Source organism: Sus scrofa, chromosome 1 (genome assembly GCF_054392235.1).
Source record: "Sus scrofa isolate SSC_HxYL_T2T_F1_AM1 chromosome 1, Sscrofa_HxYL_maternal_Yorkshire_Landrace_v2.0, whole genome shotgun sequence".
NCBI lineage: Eukaryota > Metazoa > Chordata > Mammalia > Artiodactyla > Suidae > Sus > Sus scrofa.
In genome coordinates this window covers 59,094,388-59,117,626 of record NC_139383.1, presented here as the reverse complement: position 1 = coordinate 59,117,626, position 23,239 = coordinate 59,094,388, and the positions used below count along the sequence as shown (strand labels likewise).

The 23,239-nt window shown below is 38.1% G+C and overlaps 1 protein-coding gene and 1 long non-coding RNA gene across 2 annotated transcripts in view; both read right to left on the bottom strand.

The window, feature by feature from the left end:
* Window positions 1-3,373: 3,373 nt before the first annotated feature.
* Window positions 3,374-23,239, bottom strand: part of LOC106508895 (uncharacterized) — a 97,016-nt gene continuing 77,150 nt past the window's right edge. The window contains exons 2-4 of the mRNA XM_084960377.1: window positions 10,027-10,115; window positions 9,782-9,804; window positions 3,374-6,043 (exon numbers count right to left, since the gene is read on the bottom strand). Of these exons, the coding sequence (XP_084816503.1) occupies window positions 9,792-9,804; window positions 10,027-10,115 (102 nt within the window). The 3' untranslated portion in view covers window positions 3,374-6,043; window positions 9,782-9,791. The remainder of the gene's footprint in view (window positions 6,044-9,781; window positions 9,805-10,026; window positions 10,116-23,239) is intronic.
* LOC146406111 (uncharacterized) overlaps window positions 7,156-23,239 on the bottom strand; it is a 284,015-nt gene continuing 267,931 nt past the window's right edge. The window contains exon 6 of the long non-coding RNA XR_014805995.1: window positions 7,156-10,075. This is a non-coding gene — a long non-coding RNA (uncharacterized LOC146406111). The remainder of the gene's footprint in view (window positions 10,076-23,239) is intronic.

Here is a 23,239-nt window from a genome sequence, read left to right as displayed (position 1 = left end):
AGGACGTCTAAGGTTCCTATACCCATGCATCCTTCCTCCCTATCAATGGTCCTCCCTTGCTACTCTCATTGTGACTTTGCTAAATCTAATCTGCTCTTTCCCCGGTGTGACATGCAAGACCTGTCATGATTGTATTTCTAGCTTGTTTGTTCAGCTTTATCTCCTAGTTTTTTCCCCTCCCATTAGTGCCATTCTCTATAATTACATTCCCGAAACTCGGAAGTCTATTTAGTTTCTAAAAGCAAATATATGTTGTTGCACACTTCTACTGCTCTACATTGAATGTCTTTTTCTTTACTTATGCAATTAAAAAAATAACTAACATTTCTTGTCATTCTTTGGAGTGAATCTAGAAATAAGAATCTTCAGGGAGACTTCCTGACACCATTTCCTGAGTCCAGGGTAGAAATCATCAGGCTTGTTTCTCGGCCACCCTGGCACTGGGTGTATTTCTAGCTATACTGCATTGATTAGAAGGTTATTTTCTTTATTTATAAACATGTTCTCTCTACTAAACTATAAGCTCTTCAAAGTTTTTAGCCACTTTTGCATGCCCAGCACATAACTTACGGTGTATTTTATAGTAGGTGCTCAATAAATATCTGCATGCCTAAGAATTGTGCTTTTGGTTTTTACACCTAAGAATGTGTGCCTCTTCTCTGCAGTCAAGCAAGTGAGTGCTGGGAGATTTGCCCTAGCAATGCAGGTCAAACCTCTACATGAAGAATATGTGGTTATTTGTAATGAATTACACATGGCAGAAAACAAATACATCACAATAGTCTTTCAGTACAAGGAGAAATTTCATGAAATAGAGTGTCTTCATGAAACAGGGAAAGCTTCAGGGAAGAAGGGAAACTTGAATTGGCCCCTCTCAGATGAGGTACATAGATATCTGACGCAGCCCTGGTAGCAAATGGCTTGTTTATGGGACTTATGTAAGGTGAATCACTCTGAATCTCTGTAAAGATGTTATATTGCCTTGTTGGTCTATTAAAGTGTCTACCATAATGTTAAAGCTTCCTTGATTTCAGCTGAGTCCCTCGGATTTACTGAGAGGCAGGTGCAGAGCCACCAACCTTGCTCAGAGATAAGCTAAAGCAGAGGTATAAACAAAATCAGCTGTGGAAGGAAAACAATGTTGGGGTCATTTGCAAAAGCTGAGATCTTCTACCCCTAATGCCCAGGGGAGGGGAGAGAAGCACTCCAATTCCGATTCTTTCTTCCCCAGTAGCTCCCCTGCACCTGGTGGCAAGATTGGAATGCTGGCATATGACTCCTTATGCACCTTAAAAATGGCCAACAGTTAATGTCAGACTGGGTTCTCTGAACTTGGCCTTGATGTCTTGCCAAACTCTCAATCTCTGATCAATGTACATCTCTTACTAAACTGCATTATGTTTTTAGAAATTGAATGCTTCCATTTACTTTTCTCAGTAAATTTTCTCTTGACCCCAGATTTCACAATATGATAAAATAAGCTGGTTCCCATTATCAAAAAGTTTAAGAAATATATGAGGAAGAAGTAGAAAGGTTGTGTTTTCTTTATCTAACCTTGACTCCAGCTTTCTTCCCTGATACAATTTTCTGTTATAATATGCAGCATTTGAAGAAGACTTTCATGACACAGAAATTTCAAGAAAAAAAAATTTTTTTTCAAGAAAAGCAGTTCATCAAAAAGGACAGTTAGAAAGTCCACCACGGTAAGTTATAAATGAATTCCCACCAGTAAAGGTACAAAGAAACCACTTATGTAAAACACAAGCCAGAAGCAGGAGACCTTGGAATTGCATGTTACAATACTCAGAGCAATTTGTTTTATGTATGTATGCCAATGTGTCACACACAGTGAACCACACTTCCAAGTGATCCATTTCATAAAGCCATTCTCTTTAGGACTGTAATGCCTCCTTCTTTTAATCTTTGCATAAGAAGATCTCCTCAGTATTAAAAGGCAGGACCTGATCTAACATTTTGTTTACTTTATCTCATTTTAGTGATACATAAGCACTGCGCTACCAACTTGCAGTGGCTTTCATTTGGAACAAACTGCAGGATGTTCTTATTTTAAGCCTCTCACCTTCAAATTCTTCTCCTACATTTCTTTCGCTTTGCTTTTCCGAGGGAACGACTCTCCACGCCTTCTTGATCAAGACAGACAACCTAATGGCTGAGTGGGCTTTAATTTCTACGCTTCTGGCATTCAAACCTGATTTGCATTGTCATATGGAATTATTTGGTATTCATTATAAAACACTATTTCTTTCTCTCTTTTTTGTTTCCCTTTTCCAGACAACCAACCGCTGGGAAATTATTGTCAAAGTCTTAAAATGATTTCTCAATGATTGCTTGTTAGAACAATCCAATTTCTTTCTCAGTCCTGGTCTCTCTTCAGCTCCCTTCTAGAGATGCATGAGTTCCACAGTGCCTGCAGTGTACATAGCCGACCCACTCCAAACTCGGGTCTCCACTTCTCTCTGTAGTGGCACTTTAGGGGGTGTCTCAGGGAGCAAACAGGAGGTGGGGAGGCCAGTGTAAAAAGTCAAAAGTAAAAGAGAAAGGCTGTGAATTTAAAAAGAAAAAGGAAGATGATTTTTCACAGAGTTTGTTTATTTGTTGATAAGGATTTACTGGGAACACTAAGTTCAATCTCTGCTGAGCGCCTACTCTGTGCAAAAGCATATGATGTTGGTGAATAGAAGGAATCAAATGGCACTCTTGCCTTCAAGATACTCACAGTGTAGTCAGAGGGATGGTTGTGTGATCAACCAGCCATAATTCACGGCTGACAGTTAAGAGCTGTACATATGAAAGGGGCTGAAAGTGAAGGGGCTGTACATATGAAAGAGGCTGAAATGGTGGGTGGGGGGGGGACAAGGGCTTGCAGTAATTCATTCTGACTGTGGGGCAAAGATGGAGGGAGATGTTGGACTGGTCCCATTTCAATAGGTGGAAGAGTTGAGGAAGGGAGAGAAGTGGACAAATCATAAGGAGAGGGAAGAAAATAATGTGGGGGTGAAAGAGGAATGGGAATAGGAAAAAAGGGAATAAAACAGCAAGGAATAGGGCCAGATTTAATTTCCATAGAATTAACCTGTGAAGTACCTCTAACCCAGGAGGCTATGAATCTAAGGACTTTCTTTTAAGTGCCAAAGGCATAAACTCATCTATTTAATTAAAAAATATACATGTATTGCATTCTGAGTAATTCCCCAGAGGACAATTGTTTCTTTTACAGTTAAAGTTTTTGTTTAAAGCCTCCCATCCCCCACTCCCTTGCTCTCCCTGGGAGCCTACACCTCCCTCACAGGTACTCACTGCTATGCAATTATTGTCAACTGGGATGCGGATATGACCCTTCCAAGATCTCACATTTGTTTTTTGGGTACTGAAATAGAAACACATTAACCTAGATATACCCGAGCCCTCCAGCAGGTACTTTATAATCAGAAAGAAAGATTAAAAAAAAAAAAAAAAACTCAAAAGGCAATTTCTTCAATGATTCCCCAAATCTTCACAATGGCAAATGATTTGACAGGATAATTCAATAGATCTTAATATCTTATAAGATAGTGAAAATATTCAAAATAAAACAGAGCGTTTCAATTCCAAGTCAATGCACCATCCTCTTTCAATAAGCGTTTCCAGTATCAGAATATTCTCTCCTATAGCACTAAGGCAAGGTGCTTAGTCTTTCTCCTAGCTATATTAAGAAGAAAACAGATGTTGGTGTCCTGCAGATTGAAACAAAATAAGCTCTTTTTAGCTTGCCACAGTCAGGGCTGCAAGCGAAAGTTGAATACTTTATCACAGTTTTGCTTCTGAGTAAAGAAGCTTGAATATATTAATTAAAGCAATACAATAGTTTATTCAAATAAGATTAAAGTGCTCTAAATATGTTTCTTTTGCTTTCAGTGAAAAAAATTAAAGGGATATATGCTCATTTTTAATCCATTTTTACCTAGTTTCATACTTCTAGTTCTTTCTACTTTTAAGTACATGGGATAGCCTCAGATAATAAATACCAAATGGAATACGATGAATTCAAAATAAAGGCATTACATAAGTATGAAAGCAAAGCATGCTAAAGATTCAATGGGTGGGAAAAAGAAAGGAAGTTAGGAAACTGCTGAAACCCTGCAAATACCAATACTTGGTAGTTGAGAAATACGTTTTTAAAATCTTTGGGGTGGTACTAAGTAAAATTAATAAGAAGTTTCAAAACCAGCTACAACTCATATTTTCCTTTCCTCTAATTCTAAAAACAGAAATGGATAATCTTGGGACACAGAGTAATGTGATCTATAATCTGCTCTTGGGCCCAAAGAACTTTATACCTGGAGACACTGTGTCCACAATCAGAACCATAACATTATTAAATACTGTGACCAATGGTTCATTCCAGGTAGGTTTCCTCACATCCAAGTGACCAGAATTTGAACCTGTTTTGGTGGCTAAAGGCAAAGTATCTCATTATAAATAAAGAATGAAGTTCAAATCTCATGTAAAACTTTCTTAATATCTATTTTTGCACTGAATATTAAATACAATTCAGCATACTTTCATGAATACCTATGACTTATGGTTGCAGAAACATGTGTATATAATTGTTCTGTTTTTATAGGCACTTTGAATGCATGCACCATAATTCTTTACACATTTTGTGTACATATGAGTAAGTAACCCAAAAACTCAATGCATATATTTCTAAAGGTTGACAAAGGTGTGATGAAAGCTTTATTCTGATCTGCCCTTACTGTTATTTACTGCTTTGTGCAAACCATAAAACTGTTCTTATAACTAACAGCTAGATCTGCTAAAATGATCTTACCCTAGGAATTATACAAACACAACTTGCAAGTTATTTTTATATCAAATCAACTCCGGTTTGAAATGGTTTACCCCAATTACTAACAGCCGTGCTATGCTCACATAAAAGGATTGCTATCCCACAAACGTGCTGCCGTGTGTTTTTTCCTGGAAAGCTCAAAATAGGATCTGTCAGGTATATCCGTTAGCGTAACAAACATGTCACCCAGATTTGCATTGGGAATTAAAACATTCTGTAGCCTGACAAAAGGCTGTGTGTTTTTAGCAACCGTGACGAGAAGAAGGCATTGCAATATCTAGACACTGTGAGTTAAAAGTCCCTCATCGGACAGATCGAAAAAGCACTCTAATCCCATGATGGAGCTTCCCAGAGTGGCAAGCCATGCCGCAGAGAACTGGGCTGCATTCCCACCCCAGTCACGGGCAAGTTTAATTCTATCTCCTGCAAACCCGACATCATCTTTTATTCTTGCATTTACACACCACTTATATTGAAACCACGGATATAGGAAAACGCATGTGTAGTGGTAGAAATGTCATTGATATTAAAAACCCAGCCCACATTTTTTCCAATGTCAAACAATAGTATTTATAAAGTAATACCACGATCACTATGATAATCAAACAATAATATTAATCAGCTTATAGGACAATACCACACATCTTATCTCCATTAAATTGACAGAACACTGTAAACCAACTATAATGGAAAAAAATGAAAATCATTTAAAAATTTAAAAAATAAAAATAAAAACCACTGAAAAATTAAAAAAAAAGAAAGAGAGAGAGAGACTAGCATGACTAGCTTAAAATGAGGAACAAGGCTAAGAATTAATTTCTCTACCTGTACAATATATTCTTCGTGATCTGCCTTAAATAATTGCAGTATATTAGCCCATTTCTTAGTTTCAAAAGAATGCCCAGCAAATAATTCTAAAAATATTTTGCACACTTCAAAAAGGATCAGAACCTATTTTAATCACAGATATGTGATAACCAAAAGGAATTCTCTTTTGCATTAAATAGCAGAAATACTGTAATTTACACAGTTTTGTTTGAAATGCCACAGGCTTTTCTTGTTTTTCAGGTCATTAATGGAAAACAGACATCAACTTATTAGCAGTTTCATAAAGTCAGTCTTTGAGAAATATTTCCCATCACTTAACTCCGTGTGTAATTCGGTCATGTCATTAGTTCCACAAGGAAGGCTTTTCTGTAAGAAAGATGTGACAGAAACCGAATAAAGTGCTCATCACCAATGGATAGAATTTAACTTGTACAAATAAAAAACAGATTGCCCAGCAAATGTTCTAATAATTTTACATTTTAAAATACAATGTCCCTTAAAGTTATTTATTAAAAGGGTTCTTTTTATTGGGTAAGCATAACTGACATGCTAGATTCAACTCTGGTACAGTTTCTCCCTAAATATCTCTACACCAGCATGAATGAAGGGCAATGAACCACATTCATCATAAAGATATATTCGTATTCAGATTCTTCAGTTTCTATAAGAAAACAAAACCAATACAAATCATGAAGTGACAGAGGCTACCACTCTCAAACTACAATTTAGCACTTGTGGGGGGCCATGTTATTATACAAGACTATGATTTTCATGTATTCCTTCCTAGTGCCTACTGCTATGTTTAACAGTGCTTACTGATGTGTTTAATAGTGTGTATTGATATGCTAAGGACACAAATACATCCTTAAAAATCAGAAGCCAGACATATTCACATTCTACACCAACAAGCAAAAACGGAATGCATTCTTCATGCCAGACACTTACCTTCGTGTATTTAATTCTCACCTTCAACCCTGGGGGCTGACCTTCATTATCACATTTCCAGATGAGTAAAGAGAGACCAGAGAAGTTAAGTAACACATCCAAGTCACAGAGCTAATCGTGTTAGAGATAGAATTGGAAAACGTATCTGACAAATGATATTACCAGTGCTTGTTCTCAATGTGATAACTAATTCTCTTCATTAGCCTCTTCCAAAATATAAGTAATGTGAAAGGTGGTTTTACAAATTAATGTTCTTTGGTATCCTATGAAAATTTTTTTCTTCTGTCTACTTCTTACTTAAAATATGAAACCTAAAAATCAACTCCTAGACACTATGGTCTTAAGAGCCCTCATCAAGATATGTGTGACTCAGTGCTGCCCCCTATGGGTGGAGGAAGGGGATCCAAACACACCTGTGCCCTATTTTGCCCAAGGAAGCTCTGTTTTGTAATTGGTCTTCCCAGGGTGAAATTCATACTCAATCACTGTTTGTATAAGCCATCACCCCAAATGCCATCAGTATATTTTCATTATTTTCTATAACAGAGTTTAGGAATTTAGAAATTCATTATTAAACATTTTCTTTTCTTTCTGATTTCCAGTTTTCTTCATGGAAGTTTCCAGGCTTGGGGTCAAATCAGAGCTGCAGCTGCTAGCCTGTGCTATAGCCATGCTGGATCTGAGCTGCAACCGAGACCTACACCACAGCTCAGGCACCACCAGATTCTTAACCCACGGAGCAGGGCCAAGGATCAAACCCACATCCTCATGAATTCTAGTCAGGGTTCATTACTGCTGAGCCACAACAGGAACTCCCAGTTCAACACTCTCATTGATGAGAGTTACCATGCTGATGGGTCTTTGAAGGAGGAGGGGTTCTCAGGATCTTTATGGAAAAAGATGATTGGAAAGGTGAGTAGAGAACTGCCATTCCAGAGGAAAGAATGATCAGAGAGGTGTTAAGAGCTAGGGAACCTGGGATAGCATGCTTTCTTTATCACTTTTCCTTACACAGGGGACATCCTGTGTGTGTCAGGAAGACAGGAAAGGAGATTGTGCAACTGAATAATAAGGTAAAGGTGAAATATTTGGTGGCACACTAACTTCTCTTACCATTTACTTCCTTAAAGATTTTGTAAATGACTAAAATGATGGGGTTTAGAGTACATAGCCAGTATTCAGTAATACAGATAAGAAACTACTTACAAAAAGCATGCTTTGGCCTTTTAAAAATTCTACCTAAATCCTCTCACAGATAAATAGTAAATTGTTGTACCAGTTTAAATATAACCTCAGTCTGAATTTCATTTTGCTTCCTAGCTCTGTGAACTTGATCCAGCAATTTGCCTTCTGGGAGTTTTGATTTTTTTTTTTTCCATCTCTGATACAGAAATCATTCCTAGAATAGGATTCTGTAAGGATTAAATGAAGTAAGGTGTATAAAGACTTTATTTGGCACGGGGTCTGGCATTTTATGAGTTCTTAATAATTGGTGAATGACTAACTGTTTTTGGTTACTGGCTGGTTTTCTTGCTCTCTAACAAACATAATATGTCCAAAATGCCTGCAAAAAATCTGACTATACAGAATTTTTAAATTATATTAGCACTTTATAGCTTGATTCCTAGTTTTCTTTCCTCAAGTGACCTTTCTCATCATTTACATGGCAGTCTTATTTTTAATAAATGCAACAGCAAACTGCCGTCTAAAAGCTCTTAGAGCTGATGAATGGAACCAAAGCGTATGTTTTCCTAATGTTAGCACACAATCACTCTTGCTTAAAATTGATCTCTTCCATTTCAAACTTTGTTTGAGAGGCATCAAAGGCTATCATGTTAGGCCAAGATTGTGGACTAATCATACATTCCATTCTTGAGAAAGCCCTACTATGAAAGAAAAATCACTAGGATTTTTATAAGACAATTACAACAAATTTCTTTCTGCCTTTTTCCTTCCCCAGTGAAAATGAGAAAACAATATCATGATGAAAAGAAAAGAGGCAGGATTCATAGATAGACAGGCTCTGAAGAACAAAAGACAGCTAACAGTGAGAGATAATTCAAATAGTGGGAATTGATGTTCTTTTTTGGCTGTCCTATTAAATACTTTTTTTCTTTTTTTCACATTTCAATTGTACCAAATATGAAAAGCCCACATACAAAAGAAACAATAAACTGCTTGTTAATCTAATAACAGAATGCCAAGAACAGAAAACCTACCCTACCACAAAGTGTAATTGAGATTGCCTACAACACAGACAGTTTGTGATCAAAACCTTGGGGGAAAAAAAGCCTTCAATAGAAATGATGTTTCTACTGCGAGCTCATGGTCACAGCAAGGCTACAAGACCAGGGACATAAAGACCTATTAATTGTATCTCCTAGGGGTCACCAAACATCTCTGTTTGCCTATGAGAGTCCAGATTTATACCATTTATCTGGTGTAATTATTAATAGAGTTCCTTTAGCTCCAAAAGTGTCCCGGCTTGGACAATAAATTATATAGGTGCCCTTGGCTTACCCCCACTCCTTTTCAATTCCTTCACCTTTCCAAAAAAACCAAAAAGCAAAAAACTCAGGGCAAGCTATTTTAACTCTTCAGGGTATGTGAAAGAGAAGAAAAAAGTTATCTGTTTCTGAAGCTCCGCTATTCATTTGACTACCTTTCATTTTCTTAAATAAAGCAAGGAAGATTTTGAGTCTGAATTAACTTTGACATGGTCCCATTCATCCATGAAATATTTGGGGACAGAATTACCCTATCTTCCCCCACCACCCTCTCTCCCTTATGAATTTCTGCCTTACTCTAAGCCACAGTGTTGGGTTCACTTATTACATTCTATTTGAAATTTTCACGGAATTACACCTCACATGAGGACTCCTAAATATAATTGCTGTTTCTTCAAAAAAAAAAAAAAATCAGATGTTCAATGTAAGTTATATAGCCAAGAATAGTAGTTCATATCAGCTACAAGAAAGGCTGAGCACCTTACAGCAAGAGCCCCTTAATCAAAAAGCAATCTTTTGGGATGAGTTAGTAGTACTTTGCCTCTGGCGCTAACCAGATCCCCTACTTTCATTGTATATTTCCACAGGAGTCTAATGATGAAATACATTACATCTTCTCACAGGTGAAGTAGAAATACTCTTAAAGAGTTACCTTCCGAGAGTCACATGGTCCTTCTAGAAACAGGAAGAGGAGGTCAGCTGCAATAACAGCATCCAAACCAACAATGTATTTGCAACTAAAGCTTTGATGGTGAGGGGGATTTCCCCCTTTCATAGGAACATTCATGGGAAACTCAGAATGTGCAACATTGCAAAGAGAAACAAAACGTTTTTGTTTTTGTTTTTTCATGGGTTGGGGCTAGGATATGAATCTTTGTTTAAATATAAAAAGCTTACCTTTTAGTCCAGAAGATGTCCTTGACTTTTACCCAGCAATGCTTCAGAACTGCAAGGAAAAAAATGGGATTCATTTGAGGAAAAATATTCTGGTATTGGAGAATGAAGATGTACATGCACCCAGTGGGTTTTATCTGCTCTAGATCTATAAAGACGCAAGCATCAGATCATGGGTAAGACTATAGGTAGAGGCGGGTCTTGATCATTTGCACACAGAGGGCATGGATTGCATTTAATCAAATTATTTTATTTTCATAAATGTATAAAAATATAATGCACACTATAGGCAGATACAAATAAAATATGTTTTCTCTCTTTTCCCTTCCTTACGTAAACACAGAAGGCATACGTCATTTTGTAGCACCTGCAGAAAATATAGTATATCTCTTCCCCAAATAATGTTCTCATGACCCCCCCCAACATGGCGGGGACCCCACGAATAGGACAGCAGGTAATATCTTAGATTTGCTGTGACTTCAAAACAGCTGTAGCTTCCTTTGTGTTCTGCAAGTAGCCTCAAGTCAGACAGGTAAAAACAAATCATGAATCAGGGTGAAAGGCTATAAATATGTCATATTTGTTTTTTCTGCTGCTTTTGTGTTTTGTTTTGTTTTGTTTTTAACCTTCACTGATTTGGGGGAAGTAATTAAGTGTTTTGGCATAAAAGACCTCCTGCTGGGTGATAGGCTACATGGGAAAGGGAAATTAGACAAAAGGTATTGAGTAATAACCACAAATGACTTTATAGCCCATTCTGTTTGAATGTCAATAGAACTCAGAAGCAAGATTTGCAGAAGATAATCAGCAATGACTCCCCCAAGGATAATCAGGAATTGTCTATAATTAGCCATTTGTAAACTCTTACCTGCCACAATGATTTCTTACTTTGGTGGGAAAAAAAAAAAATGGCATAGTGATCTAAAAGCTCAAAAGTATGAATGGCAGAAATTCTCAACTATGAAAGGCATTTGCTATCTTTCCAAAATTTATCAGCATTGAATTAATTTGGCAGATTCTTAATAACTTTGCCCAGTGATGAAGTATGCATTACGTAGCACTACATGTATTACTATAAGCTGCTTCGAAGCTTTTGAGGAATGAAAGGATGGTGATAAAATAAATAAATGTAACAATATTGTTTAAATAATGGTTGTATAAGGAAAAATAATATTGAAAATAAATGAAGTATAAAAAAATAACTTGAACTACAGCAAAAATATATAGTCTGTCATGCTGTGCTTTGCACAAGATGAAGGCTGTGTTTGGATGTGTTTCTTTAATAGTGAAAGAGTCACCTAGGAGAATGCATTGAAAGGGAAGCCAATAAGAAACAATAATTGTTTTATACAATATTAATTCAGTTACAATGACTTTCCCCCATATACCCAGACTAATGAGCTTAATCAAACAAGGAGCTGCTGAAAATGAACTAATGGGTTTGAAATTATAAAACTCTGCCTTCCAAATTCAGATATAGATTTCTTTAAAGGGACTTTATTTAAATTCCAAATTATAATCCATCAGGAAAAGTGTTTTGGTCTATCAGAAATCAAATTCCTAAGGGAGATTGCAACTGTATATTATCAAAGTAAATGATAGCTAAAAAAATTCAGTCAGTGACGGATTTTTTTAAAATGCAGTCACTTCACCCACATGATATTTACTACGTTACAATTCCCCCTCACGCTAGGCATTGGAAAACCCTGAATAAGCAACCTTGATGGCTATTAAGATACTATGCTAAAGAAAAATATTTCCCAATGGGCGGTACTAAAAAGGTAGCCCACAGAGTAAGAAAAGTATCAACACGAAAAATAATAAAAAGACAGCAACTGTTTCCAGGTTAGATGTTCTTATTTAGTAGCAAAAACATGGCTGAGCTACAAGGATCTATTCCTTGAAAATCCAAGGGTTTAAGCTGGTGAAGGATATAATTCCAAATTTTATTCAGTGCAATTGGACAAACACCTATTGTGCATCTAAAACATGCCAGTTTGTATTCAGAGGACTGAAAAGAGATCAATTCTAAAATGAGAGGAGTCACTCAAGCCAAGGGTTCTAGGTACTTGGAAATAGAAATCATTAAGGTCAAAATATATAAATAAATAGACCTAGAGATTATCATACTAAGTGAAGTTATAGACAGTGAAAGACAACATCATATGATATCACTTATGTGTGGAATCTAAAAAAAAAAATACAAATGAACTTATTTACAGAATAGAAACAGACTCACAGACTTTGAAAACAAGCATATGGTTACCAAAGGGGGACAGGTCAGGGGGTAGACTGGGGGTTTGGGATTGGCATATGCACACTGAAGTATAAGGAATGATTGGCCAAAGGGGGGCCTGTCGTGTAGCACAGGGAGCTCTACCCAATATTCTGTGATAATTTATGTGGGAAAAGAATCTGAAAAAGAATGGAGGTGTGTATATGCAAAACTGAATCACTTTGTTGTATAGCAGAAAATCATCATAACATTGTAAATCAACTGTAATCAATAAAACTTTAAAAAGTGAAAAAAGTATATAAATAAATATTTTGTTAAAAAGTAATCACCAATGTTTAATTGCAGGCCATCTTTGAGCACTAAATTAAAATAGCATTGGTAAACACTGAAATATTCTAAATGACAGACTATTTTGAAGCTTCACCAAAGACCAGACCCTCCCTAGCAAAAAGTTAAACCTCCAGAGGAGCAATCCTCTTAGCTAGCAGGTATCATTCTTTCTCAGCACCTCACAAGGAGCATGGCTGGCCACAATTCCATGCACCCTTTGTTTTTTTCATGAAGTTAAAGCAGATTTGCATCAGTTGGTTTGCACAGTGACCCAAGGAGGGGAAAAGACCCAACACCAATGGGTGTCGTACAGACGTTCCACTGAGAAGCTACTCCCTTTGGGCAAAAACATAGTATTTAAGAAGCTGAGTCAGGGAACCTGGAATGGTGGTTAAGTTAGGGAGGGATGGTTCTCTGCTCTCCACATCAACTTTGTACCCTGCCATCCTGTACTTTTTCTATTTTTTCTTCTTACACTTTTTTATTTTATTGTAAGCTGTGCTCTCTGGAGGATTCCCATGTGTCAGAGCAGATCTGGAGGACTGGCTCACAAAGCTGCTAGTTTTATTTGTATGAGAGACTAAGATACAGTGTTGAGAATGAATTATCCTTAGAAAGAGAGCCTCACCCAAGCACTGTCCAAAGACAATGCTTCAGGGCCAAAAGTGAGGCTTTTAGTTATTGATTTTTCTCCTGACTACAGCAGAAGGGGATTCCACTGATCAGATACCTCTAGATCCCAAAGAGAGAATACCTAACTGGAAAACTAAGAGAGTGATTTCCATGGGGAAAAAGAACCAATAGACAGCTTTTCTGACAGTGGGATAGGGAATAGCCTACTGCATGAACAGGGGTGAAAAGCCATAATTTAGAATCAGCAATATGGCAGAATCAAGTCTGGAAGAAAGTGATGGGATCAGCAATCGGTTCAACTCAGCAACTTTTATTCAGCCCCCACTCCTGTGCTAGGTCAGTGTCAGCCCCTTGTAGACCAGAGATGGTGGCTTCGGTCTCAGAGATAACAGCACTGGCACAGGAGACATGGCCACATCAACAGCTCAGGTGTCTGCTTCTCTGTTAGCAGGATTGAGAGAAGACACAGCCCAGAGAGCCAAGAGTAGAACAAGAGAGGAGAGAAATTGCAAACACAAAGTACCCACTGGGAAGCTCCTGGATGACAGGAGACAGGAAATTAGGAGCCCCCCATTAAAAGAACATGTCTTATAGAGAACAGACCTGTGGCTGCCAAGGAAGAGGGGGTGGGGGAGGAATGGATTGGGAGCTTGGGATTAGCAGGTGCAAACTAGTCTATAGGATGAATAAATAACAAGGTCCTACTGTATAGCACAGGGAACTACATTCAGTATCCTGTGATAAACCATAATGGAAAAGAACATGAAAAAGAACATACATATGTGTAACTGAATTGCATTGCTATACAGCAGAAATTAACACAGCATTGTAAATCAACTATACTTTAATAAAATAAAATTTTAAAATAAGTATATATCTTACTCACCTCTAAGGAGCCTTGCTTACTCTCCTTTGTCTGGGTTAGATTTGCTTCCCATATGGTTTAATAAAGCCTGGCACATCCCTTCCCATAATCTAGTTGTTAATTATTTAACATATGTGTTTGCCTGCCCTGCTGGGCTCTGACTTGCTTATCCATTCTAGGGGTGGTGTGTGGAGTTAGATACATGCCCATGCTTAGCACAGTGATTGCTCTATAGTAATCAGACAAGGTTTGTTGAGTGAATCAGTGACTTAAGCAAAACCTCAACTGGCCTCAGAAAATATCTCTACTTAACACAAGGATGTAGTTCATATCCTTTTGTATCTTTAGCAACCATGATCTCTCAGATTTCCCTGTGGAGAAAGTGGGACTCGGGATGAGGAAAAAAGGAGAAGATTAGGAGAAACCCAACATTGTATCTTTTTTGGTTTTGCCAATTTTTCTTTTAAATCAAAATTTTCATCCTTTTTGTCCAAGTATGTAAGGGGAGGGAAGAAATCCTACAGGATGTTAGTATGGAGAGAGTATCAGTAGAGATACAAGAAGGTGCATGAAAGGGCCAACGCTGGCCAGCTGGCCTCCCTGACAGCCCACAGCCTGTGGTTTGTTGTTCTTCTCTGGTTTGTGAGAGAGATAGTTGCTTTAATATTCGGAGAATTTTCTCTAGGTAAATATTTATTCTAGATTTGGAAAGCAATTAAGCATCACCACATTCTCATGAACACGTTTTCGCCTCTTTAAAATAAACATTCTCACACAAGGCTGCAGGAAGCCCCCATTAGACTGACTTTGGTTCCCTCACAGACCACTAACCAAATATATGATCCATGTCATTTTTTTAAACTGCACCATGTTAAATTATTTGGCAGAATCACATCAGACATCAAGAGTGTGTCTCTGTCTCATTAGGAATGATAATAATTATACATCTGCCCACAGTGATAAATCACCTCATCCAACGTGGAGGGAGGGTAGGTCTGCCTAAACTATATGAGACATTCAGCTTTGCTGAATGTTTTGTGATTCAGAAACTAAACAACATGGCATATCACTTAAGTTCTGGGGAAAGAGGCGAATCAGGCAGCAACAGAAAATCTTGGCCTAGGATGTTACATTTGGGGGACAAGGACAGCAGAGAGCTTGTGGGGTATGGAGGTGGGGCTCCTAAGGAAAGACTGTGCAAATAACAGCAATTCATCAAAGACTGTGACTTCTACAGCGTAGTTTCTTTAAACACACTCACATAGGGAGTTAATGGCAGCCTTAGTGCAATTTTGCCAAATACGAAGATAACAGAGTATAACCAAAAGAACTTCTGACTTAGACAGACTGAAATCTCAGCCCATGCCTGGACTTCCGGCCAATTGAATTGGGGCAGCTTCCTCCACACCCTGACCCTCAGTCACCACACCTGTAAAGTGGAATTGATGTTAGTACTGTACCATGTAGTTATGAAATTTTAGTCAAATGCAGTATGTGAAAAAAAAATACTTAGAAATATGAAGACTTGCACAAATGTTCGAGTTAATTCATTTATGTTACTACCTCATTCTAAATAGATTTTCATGTAGGTTTTAAGGCAGCTAAATCAGCGTATATAACATGCTTGTCACTTGGCAGACAAAAGACCTGGACAGTTGACTCCATTTTTCATGTTTTATATTTCATGTTTCATCCAGATGTTTTGGCCCTCTGAAGCCAGAATAATTTTTTTTGGCCCCGATGTGTTTCATTGCTGTTAGGACTGCCAGAACTCTGGCTGACTGCAATAAGTCACATTAGCTCTTATCTTTTTCAGTTCAATTAATGTTCCCATTGAAAACTCAAGGGGGAATTAGAAATTTCTCCTTCAGGGAATTCTACCCTTGTGTGAGGTGTGGTAACGATGGAGTGCAGTGGTGACAGAGTGTTACTTCAGAGTAGCTGTCCCAAATAATGAAGAAATGGATCAAGCACCGCAGAAAAAGCAGTGAATCAACTACAGATGGGAAGAGGGGCTTGGTAAAAATATTAAAATCTCGGGAGGAAAGAGAAAAAGATTTGAATCTAAGTTCATCGACAAATGTGCATATAAAGTAACTGTCCTTCATCCTAGAACACTGAGCTGCTAAAATCTTGGTTTCTGTGGCTAAAAGCTCCATATGCACATTTGAAAGCTATGTTTTGGTGGGTGGCTTCCAGTTGCTTTTTACATTCTGCTGTCACCTGGGAGCCCACCTCTTCACCTCCTAGGGTGCAAGGCCACATTTGCTCACAGGGCAAACCCAGAAGCCACGTTCTGTTGGTTGCTGTTTCCCGGCCTTCTGTAGCTGTTCCACTCTCCCTTTGGAATGCTTTGTTCTGGGAATTCTTAGAATTTCATACCTGCCTCCCACGATTTGCACTTTGCCCCACCTTAAGGGCAAAGTAGGAGCTCAGTGTTTATTTGCTGACCAATTAACAAATAAATGAGTGAAAAAAAAAATCTGCTAACATCAAATAAGGCTCAGCCCTAGTATTTAAGTTAGCGTGACTTCTGAACGAGTAGATCTCAATGAAGGGGTGGCCTCTCCTGCATTTTCAGTGGTAATATTTAATATGCTTTCCTACCTAAAAACAACTCAGTGCATATAAAACTTAATAAAAATTAGGCTTTGGGGCAAGTCATCCCTTTGTCATTTTCTCCTTTGATAATCTAACAGCATCTTAACCTATGGCAGTGGGGTTACAGTGCTTATTCAGCTGGAGCCCTGATCCTAGACCAGCCCAGTTCCCAGGAAAGAACGAGACCTTACTTCAAAGTTACTTTGGAATGGGTTTCAGCTAACTACTGGTTATTACATTTTAAAATAATGACATGTGACAATTACATGAAATGTAAATTGTAGCATCCATAAAGTTTTAATTGGAACAAAGCCACACCCATTTATTTATGTATCCTATCTATGGCTACTTCCTTGCCATACACACAAATCTGAATACTGAGTTGCAGTGGTGGAATCCTAAAATATTTAATGTCTGACTCTTTACAGAAAAAGGTCACTAGTCCCTGCTCTAGAATATGGCTATAGTTCAATGTAACATGGTGCACAGACATGTTTGTTTCCTAATTATGTGTGCAGACAAAGTTCACTTCTGTCTATATGAGGTTATTTCAGGAGTCCTAGTTTTTGAATAACCTCTGTGATAACAGAAAGGCTATGATTACAGATTCCTTTCTTTTTTCTTTGGAGGAAATACTATGAGGCCCATCTCTATCTCATGTGTCGCTTTTGTGGAAATTACACAGGCATCCTCTGTGGGCAGTAAATTAGTAAAAGCAATCCATGCCCCCAGGCAAATCCAAGCCTGTCCATAGTGCAGGGCTGGGTGAACTAGGTGCAAGATGGATTTAATTCTCCACTGATGCCTTGGCTGGGAGCTTGGGGACACGGCCAAAGAGCTGCTTGGGGACAGAGTATAAAGAGACATGAGCAGAGCCCTGAGTATCATAGGAACCATATTAGACAATCTCAGCACATCCAATGTGACTTGAGTGTGCCACTACCTTGTAAACGTGCTTGTTATATACTCTTTCAAAAGGATTTTGATGGAGAACTTGTGGAGGGAGCATGAATATGAAAGGGGCTTCAAATTCCAGGGTCAAGACAGGTTGTGGATGGAATTCAGGAGAAAAACTTGTCACCTTCTCTCATCTTGCCAAGGGCCAACTACTGCTGACTATCCAGATACACTGAGTCCATCCTCCCAAACACACTAGCTCTTCCTGTGTTTTCTGAGAACTGAGATCTTTTAGAAATCACCACTAAGGCAAGGTGTTATGAATATGTGATTTGATCTTTCAGTTCAGCCACGTGGCTTACTAGGCAAGTAACCGCTATGCAGACCTTTGCAGAAGAACCTGGTGAGAATTGTCATTTCAGTCTATTATAGGGGAGCAGGACTCGCCCTCCCACTAGTGAGTGAAAATAAGAAAGTTAGCAGGTCAAAAGATTATCATAATATGGAGCCTTTCAAATCACAGTGGGGACTTCAGATCTGGCCATTTGCTTGCCACTCAATCAAGAGCAAACCAGTTCTCATTGTCCAAAATAGGACTGGCTTTCTCCCTTAGCCCTGAAACAAAAACATGGTGCTTGGCGGAATGTCCAGAACAGCACCTCCCAGCCTGGCTCTGGACAGCATGCTTCCACCACATTTAGTCAAGTTTGGATAAACTCCTTTATTTCCATAAACAAACAGCTCATTGATGTTAATGAAAAGAATGCCTGATCCAGGCAAAATAAAAGCAATTTCCGTCTCTCTCATGACTTCTGGTTGCTGGTCTGCTGTTCATATCTCCTTTTTCCCCCTCAGAGCCAAATAAACCTCTGTGGGTTACAACTGGCAAAGCACAGAAAAAAAGCAGTTATAATACACGAGTGGTCAATGAGGCAGCCTTTAAGGAAAAACACTGCTGATAAGATAAACAGCTTGTGATGTCCTTAATTATAATATTTCATACTCATTTAGCCATCTCCACATCACAGAGCTAACAAAGTGGATTTCAAACAGGAAATAAGACTCCTTCCCACCAGCCCAGAGGCCTAATTATAAAATAGCAACCTACTTTTTCTGTAGTGGATACAGGGCTTTTTTTTTTTTTCTCCTCCAACAGAATTTATTGAGCTCATTACCAGGCTGCTTATGAAGTGATTTGAAATGAGGCAACATTAAAGCATTCCACAAATCCCTTGTACTTAGTCATCCTGACACTTTATTTGAACTCAGAGCATTGATATGGAATAACTGCCGAAGCCCTACACTTCTGACTCTATTATCTGACAGGAGGTCTGGAATCCAAAAAAAAAATGATATATCATCAAACTTTCCTAATCATCACAATAATTTGTCGGAAAGAACCAGGTACAATTCAGGCAACACCAGAGGGGCTTGGCAGCTAGAAACAAGGCAAGTGCAGCATGTGTTAGCCTTACAGGAAAAGAGCCACATTAATCAGGCCGCGAAAGGACCCAAGGCAGTGTATGTATGTGTGTATTTTAAGAAAAATTGACAGATAGGCTTCAAAGCAGCAAAAGCACTGAACTCCCCACATGCTATTAGTCTGACTCTAACTTCTGTTCTCTTGTAATCCAAGAGGCAGTTGTAGACCGACCCTCCCTGGGTTATCACAGAGGCTAATACAGCAGAGTTAAAAACTGTATCTGCCAAAGTTTCAAAGAGGGGGAATAAAATCTGTGAAGGACACAAAAGTCTATGGAAGTTGCCTGTCTGTTATGTGAAAATGGTGCTCATTTTTGCTTTTTAGCTCCTCATTCCCTAACTTACTGAACCAGTAATGAATCAGAATCCAAAGAAATGGTTCCTGTTGAAGAAGAATTGTGTTTTATATCTCACTGGGTCCTATATGTATCCTGATGTGCAATCTGCCTTTGAAAAATGTCTGTTTTTAAGGAGAAGATTCATGGAGGAGAGGGGATGGGTGTGCATGGACACACATGTGCATGTCTGTGTGTGTGGAGGGGAAAAATCCAGCTGGTAAGAATAATGAATCCCAAATGCTGTTCTTGCCTTAGAATGAGGCTATGTCTTTTCAGCTATAGCTACCAGTGATGCTTACTGTATTTCTTATCACAATCCACAATCCAATAGCCATAGTCACAGGTTAAATGCAGCTGTACAAGGAAGCAGTACAAGAAATTCCCAAGCAATAAGAAGAACTTCTGGTTTTTCTAGGTTAGGCCTTAAAACAGTGCTACAGCATGATACCAAGTTCTAGGGGAGTCCCATTTGAATGGAATACCAGAACATACAATATCTCCTGTTATCCATGAGACCTTTAACCTTGACAGTTAAAATTCCAAACCAAATCTATGACCTCTGAACTAAATACATGTCCTTCAAATGACTTCCCTTAGGAACATCATTCACCAACATCTTTGAAGAAAGTATGAATGAAGGTAGGGTACCAGATATAACATTTTCCTCAGGAAAGAAACCTGCCACTAGGCACAGTCCTCACTATGCATATGAATACTGAATATTTACTACATGCATGGCTTGGAACTAAGCTCTGTAGAAGGATTATTTTTTAAGTATATCCTATGCATAATTCATATCCAGAAGAACTTCTTTTAACTCAAAGCTCTAGAATTGGAAGAAACAAAAATGGGATTTAACATCTTCCATAGATAAATTCCAAGAGGATCATCCTCCGTCATGTGTGTACCACCGATATATAAACATGTGTATCACCAATAATTCTGAGACACTCTTCTGGGATTAAAGAAGTCTCCCTTCCCTGGGTTTGTTTCCTGAAGCTCTTCTCATTCAACCTTTAAACACTTTAGTCTCATAAGTCTTAAAATACTCAACTTTAATGATCTATTTCTACTCATCTTCATTCATCCAATAGCACAACACACCTCAGCATCATTTAGTGCTTCTATTCCTCTAAGAACTCGGATTATCTACCATGTCTCTGAATCAGTCACTCGTACCAGACTTACTACTTGGATTCTTTGCTCTTTTTTCCTCCCAATTTACCATATCTTATTCTGCTTTTTATTAATTCCCTACTTAGGCTCAACCCCATGGAAGCTATATCAAACATAAAGTAATTTGAGACTGTCTCGTATAGTGATCAGGAACACTGGTTCTGGAAACAGGGTGCCTGGCTGTAAACTCGGTCTCCTCCACTACCAATTAGCTGTGTGAGATCTGGGGCAAGTGACTTGATTTCTCTGTCTTGGTTTCTCCATCCTTGGAAGGTAACAAATACTTCAGTGTGCCAGACACTGTGAGACAGTAAGCATTAACTATTGAAGCTGTGGAAGAATTTAAGTAGAAAAGTGATACAATAAGATGTATCCTAGCTTCTTCTCTGACCAGCTATGTGATCTTCAGCTAACATTAATCTCTCTATGCCTCAGTTTTCTCAACTTTAAAATGGAGAAAATAGGAGTAGCTCCCTCATAGGATGGCTGAGAAGATTGAATGAGATAATAGTAAGCTACAAATAAATTTTAGCTATTCGGGATAACATATGACCAAAGTATAATCTCTTGTGCTGTTGTAAATATTGTAGAAAAGCAGTCTACATTCCCTAATTTTAATTGTCCCCAATACATTAATTGAACACTCAGAGTCTTGTTTTCATCATTCATTCATTTACAGATTCATTTAAATGGCTCATTTACTTCATTCATCACCAGGTGATGTTGATACAGTGAAGAAGATAAACACTATTTCTATCCTCTCCCACTTACCAATTATGTCAAAATTGGCATTTCTAAGGATTATTCACAGCCCCTTCCTTCTTGAGCACTGATAAAGCATTAAAAATTATTGAAACCCATTTTCATGAAAATATAAAGTTGTCCCATTCCTTGGTATCCATGACACCATATTATTTGGCATCTTTTATTTATCTAACCCTGCCTTCTGACCCCTTTCTGGAGCCTCAGTTTCTCACAGCCTCTTAATATGAGGATATATATATTCCTCTGTCCCTACAGCATTTTCTCATCAAAGTCCCCTATTCTCAGGGGTCCTATTGTTCCTTCTTTGCACATCACTCCTTGTTCTCTAACCACTTTTCCTCTGATCTCTTTCCTGATATCATTTAGTATTTCTTAGTGTCTGCTTGTTGGCACCAACGGGATGTTCTGACAAGTCCTCCAAGCCAACATATGCTAAGTTAGTTTTGCATCTGTTATAGACACCAAATACCATCTTCTGGATTTCCTAATTTTTGTGTCATATACCTGAGATTGAACCCTCAACATCATATTGTCATTCTTTCTTTACTTAACCCACCCTCCTCATTTTTTATCCCATTCCATAGAGTCTATCTCTACAGAATATTTTGCATACCCCCCTGTCTTTGTGAGAAAAATATGACAGTCTATCCCAGTTCAGACTCTTCTTTACCTTTCACTTGCACTACTGTGCTAGTCTTCTAAATATCCCCATACCACACACTTCAGTCTTTTGGTTCATCACATAGGATACTGCAAGATCCAACTCCCTCAAGCTCTACCTGGATTGTGCATTGCCTTTTCTGAAAACTTTAAGGGTTCTTCATTGCTTAACAAAGTAACAACACTTGTAAGCCTGATATTTAAAGCCCTCTCTATTCTCGCCACACACTACCTTCAAAAATAAGGTCTTGGAGTTCTTGTTGTGGCTCAGCAGTAACAAAACCAACTAGTATGCATGAGGATGGAGGTTTGATCCCTGGCCTCGCTCAGGGGGTTAAGGATCCAGCATTGCTGTGAGCTGTGGTGTAGGTCGCAGAGGCCACTTGGATCGGACATTGCTGAGGCTGTGGTGTAGGCCAGCAGCTGCAGCTGTGATTAGACCCCTAGCCTGGGAATGCCTCTATATGCCATGGGTGTGGCTATAAAAAAAAAAAAAGAGAGAGAAACAAAAGAAAAATAAAGTCTACATTTATATAACTCTCAGAGTTTGAGAAGCATTTTGTACCTATATCTTTTTTAATCTAATACTCATAAAATGTCTTACATTGTAGATATTATTACAACATAAAAGCCCTGTTATTAATAAATCATAAAAGCCCTACAGATGGGAAAACTAAAGATCAAAGAGATTTGAGTTCTTGTGTTAGATAAGCATTTCTGAACATAGGCAGATTTGATGAGAGGATTTCGACCTAATAGAGCAATCAACACACCTTACTCTTGCTAATAATAATAATAATCATAATAATAATCCATCTCATTATTCTCCTTTGTGAAGCACAAAATAAGGATCACTAGAAACCAAGGAAAGACATTGATTAAAAGGAATTAAAAGTCAGTAACCCTAGGTTTAGGTTTGGACTCCTTATTAATTTCCTAAGTCCACTAACAATTGTATGCTTTATTATATTTGTCTGCAAGACAGTCTTATAATTCCTGAAACGCATTTGCTTCACGAAGAAATAATGAAGAGTAATGGAATTACAACCATTTAAAGTATTTAATTCTAAAGCATGTAGTTATCTTCTTTCATATGAGGCATCAAAGCATTTTATAATCATTAGGCATCTGTATCATCCCTATTTCTACAGATAGGCAAGTTCCATGTGAAGTACTTTCTTTAAGGTTCTGTACCATGCCATTCATTGTCAGATGAAGACTCAGAACCCTGAA